At 44.4% G+C, this 2,503-nt stretch overlaps 1 protein-coding gene across 1 annotated transcript; it reads right to left on the bottom strand.

The window, feature by feature from the left end:
* Positions 1 to 202: 202 nt before the first annotated feature.
* On the bottom strand, positions 203 to 1,418 carry ntf3 (neurotrophin 3). The gene has a single exon (XM_072454933.1). It carries the CDS (start codon positions 1,336 to 1,338, stop codon positions 490 to 492), a length of 849 nt encoding a protein of 282 aa, XP_072311034.1. The 5' UTR covers positions 1,339 to 1,418; the 3' UTR covers positions 203 to 489.
* Between the last annotated feature and the right edge of the window lie 1,085 nt (positions 1,419 to 2,503).

Raw genomic sequence — 2,503 nt, 5'->3', positions numbered from 1 at the left:
CTCACAAAATACATTTCGATTGACAATATGAGGTATGACATTGTAGTTTAGACCAAAGAACACGCTTCCTTCACCTCTCTCCCAGACCATTCTTCTGGACACGTAATAATATTATTTTGTATGTTTTTGCCCTGCTTCTTTATAATTGAAATCAGTGCAATTTCAGCCACTGATCAAGGCACAAGTCACTGTGAAGCACCTCTGTCTGAGCAGATCTTGTTTTATAGACATTTAGACATTTCTTTTTTTCAATAAATAACACAAATATAATCATACATCATATATAGATAGATAAACATGTATACTCTACATGCATTTTTATATAATTTAATTAACTTATATGTACATTTGCCCCCAAAGTCCTCCTGGAAATGTTCTGGAGCGATGGTCCCAGCATGTGGCAGTGGAATGTCACCTTAGCATCCTTAATTTGACACACAATCCCGGCAAATCCAACAGGAAGTTCAACATCTCGGTCCGCTACATCTTTTACGTCCGACGTCGTTTTCTCGATAATGCGCAAACGCACGAAGTGTCAATGCGTATCCACCTCCACCCCACCGCGTTTCGAACTTGAGTCAACGCCCTGACAAAAGTCTGCGTCGTCTTGCATTGTGAATTCCAGTTTTTGCTGTCAATCCCCCTGCAGCCCCCTTTGGACGGCCGCGAACTTTGACAGCGCGTCTCATAAAAGTACTGTTTAATTTCCTCCCTGGCGTTGGTTCGTATTTTCGCCAGCACGGTGACCAGCGACCCCCTATCGTCCACCGCCTCCGTCCGGTCCGTGACCCAGCGACTCTGGCTATCACAAACAGAATACTCCCCCCTATAGCTCCGGTGCTCCGCGTAACGTTTCTTCCTGGTTCTGTTCCCCCCGTCGGACGTCCCGCTCGCAAAATCGTCCGGAAGATACAACGGGGGAGGTTGCAACGGCGGCCGATCGCTCAACAGAACCCGCGGCGAGTGGTATCTCTTGTGTTGCCGAAGCAGATCGGACTGCACCACCATAACGTCGCGGCCCAATACGTCCTCCGGGTCCCATTGCTCGTCCACGTTGTCGCGTCCCGGCGGTAGATTCGCTGGCAAAGGCGGTAAAGTATCCTGGACGTCGTGGATTCCGTGGTCCCTGCTCTGGCCCTGTTGGTCCTGGTGCGTCTTGGGCTTGGCGCGGGTGAGGTCGGCCTGAAGCAGCTGGATGATGAGGGAGTTGAGAGGGTCTGAGCTGGGCTGCTGTGGCTGCTCCTGCTGCTGCTGCTGCTGTCGGGTGTTGTGGTCCATGGTGGTCGCCTGGATGCCATAAAGGTACACGAGGACCATGACGTAGAGCAGGATCGACATCACTAGATTCACCTGTAAGACCTGCAAGAGAACGGGAAGAGAGGAGAACAGGTTTAGGTAGGTTGCATGCCTTTTTATTACATTTCAAGGGATGTTTTCCATTTAGATCTCAAAGTTGTCAAAGTTTTTCAGGCTAAGCTGTGTTGCAAGAAATTGTATCCGCAAGTAGAGCAATTTTCCATGTAAAATGTATTAATTTTAATAAGCCTAATGAAATCCAGTGACAAATCTTCATATCCACGCTCTGTGGAGCTTCTATTTGAGTGTGAGAGAGAAGAGGGGCAGGTCTGTGTCACTGAAGTGCTCTTTCATAAACATAGTGAAATCCAGCCGCGGCAGACGTTCCACAGGTTTTTTTTTGTGTTCTTTTAGATGCTGGTGGTGGAGGTTGGGCTGTTGAGGCATGGCACCCCTGAAGATAATGCCCCCAAACTGACAACAAGACGGACAGTGGACTCCCTTACATTCAGTGCATCCCATGGTGTTTCTACTTCTGCAGTATATGGTTTGTTGATGGATTTGTTAAGAATACTTTTTGGAAATCCTAGAGTGTAAAGAAAAATAAATAAAGGGCTGGGTTCATGATACATTTCAGCTTTTGCATTTCTCTGGTAACTTCTGAAGATAAATTGCCGCTCATTTGTCTGTCTGTTTGAAGAAGACATAATTGTTATACTAAATCATCCTTAATGAACGTTTTACCTTATGAAAGTTTTATTTGGAACGTTGCATGTTATGTTAAACTACTGTTTTCACCTACCCCCTATCTCTTCCCACATCTCACTTAGTTGTCATTATTTGAAGAATAAGACTCTGAGTGATACATGTAGGGTTTGAAAATGTCACGTATCCACTTTTCAAACATAAAAATCAATGAATCACTGAGCCGTTTCAGATCAATAATGTAAAATGAGGACGTACGATGTTATGATTCAATGCAAAATAGAAGAAGAAGAAGAAGAAGAAGAAGAAGAAGAAGAAGAAGAAGAAGAAGAAGAAGAAGAAGAAGAAGAAGAAGAAGAAGAAGAAGAAGAAGAAGAAGAAGAAGAAGAAGAAGAAGAAGAAGAAGAAGAAGAAGAAGAAGAAGAAGAAGAAGAAGAAGAAGAAGAAGCACAAAATGTCTCTTTTAAGTCTCTCTAGGTTGAATTGTCAGAATACGATCACG

Source organism: Eucyclogobius newberryi, unplaced genomic scaffold (genome assembly GCF_026437365.1).
Source record: "Eucyclogobius newberryi isolate DKJ021-1_F unplaced genomic scaffold, fEucNew1.0.hap1 SCAF_2, whole genome shotgun sequence".
NCBI classification, from domain to species: Eukaryota; Metazoa; Chordata; class Actinopteri; order Gobiiformes; family Gobiidae; genus Eucyclogobius; species Eucyclogobius newberryi.
The sequence above is the reverse complement of the archived record's forward strand: the minus strand, read 5'-3'. Positions and strand labels throughout refer to the sequence as shown.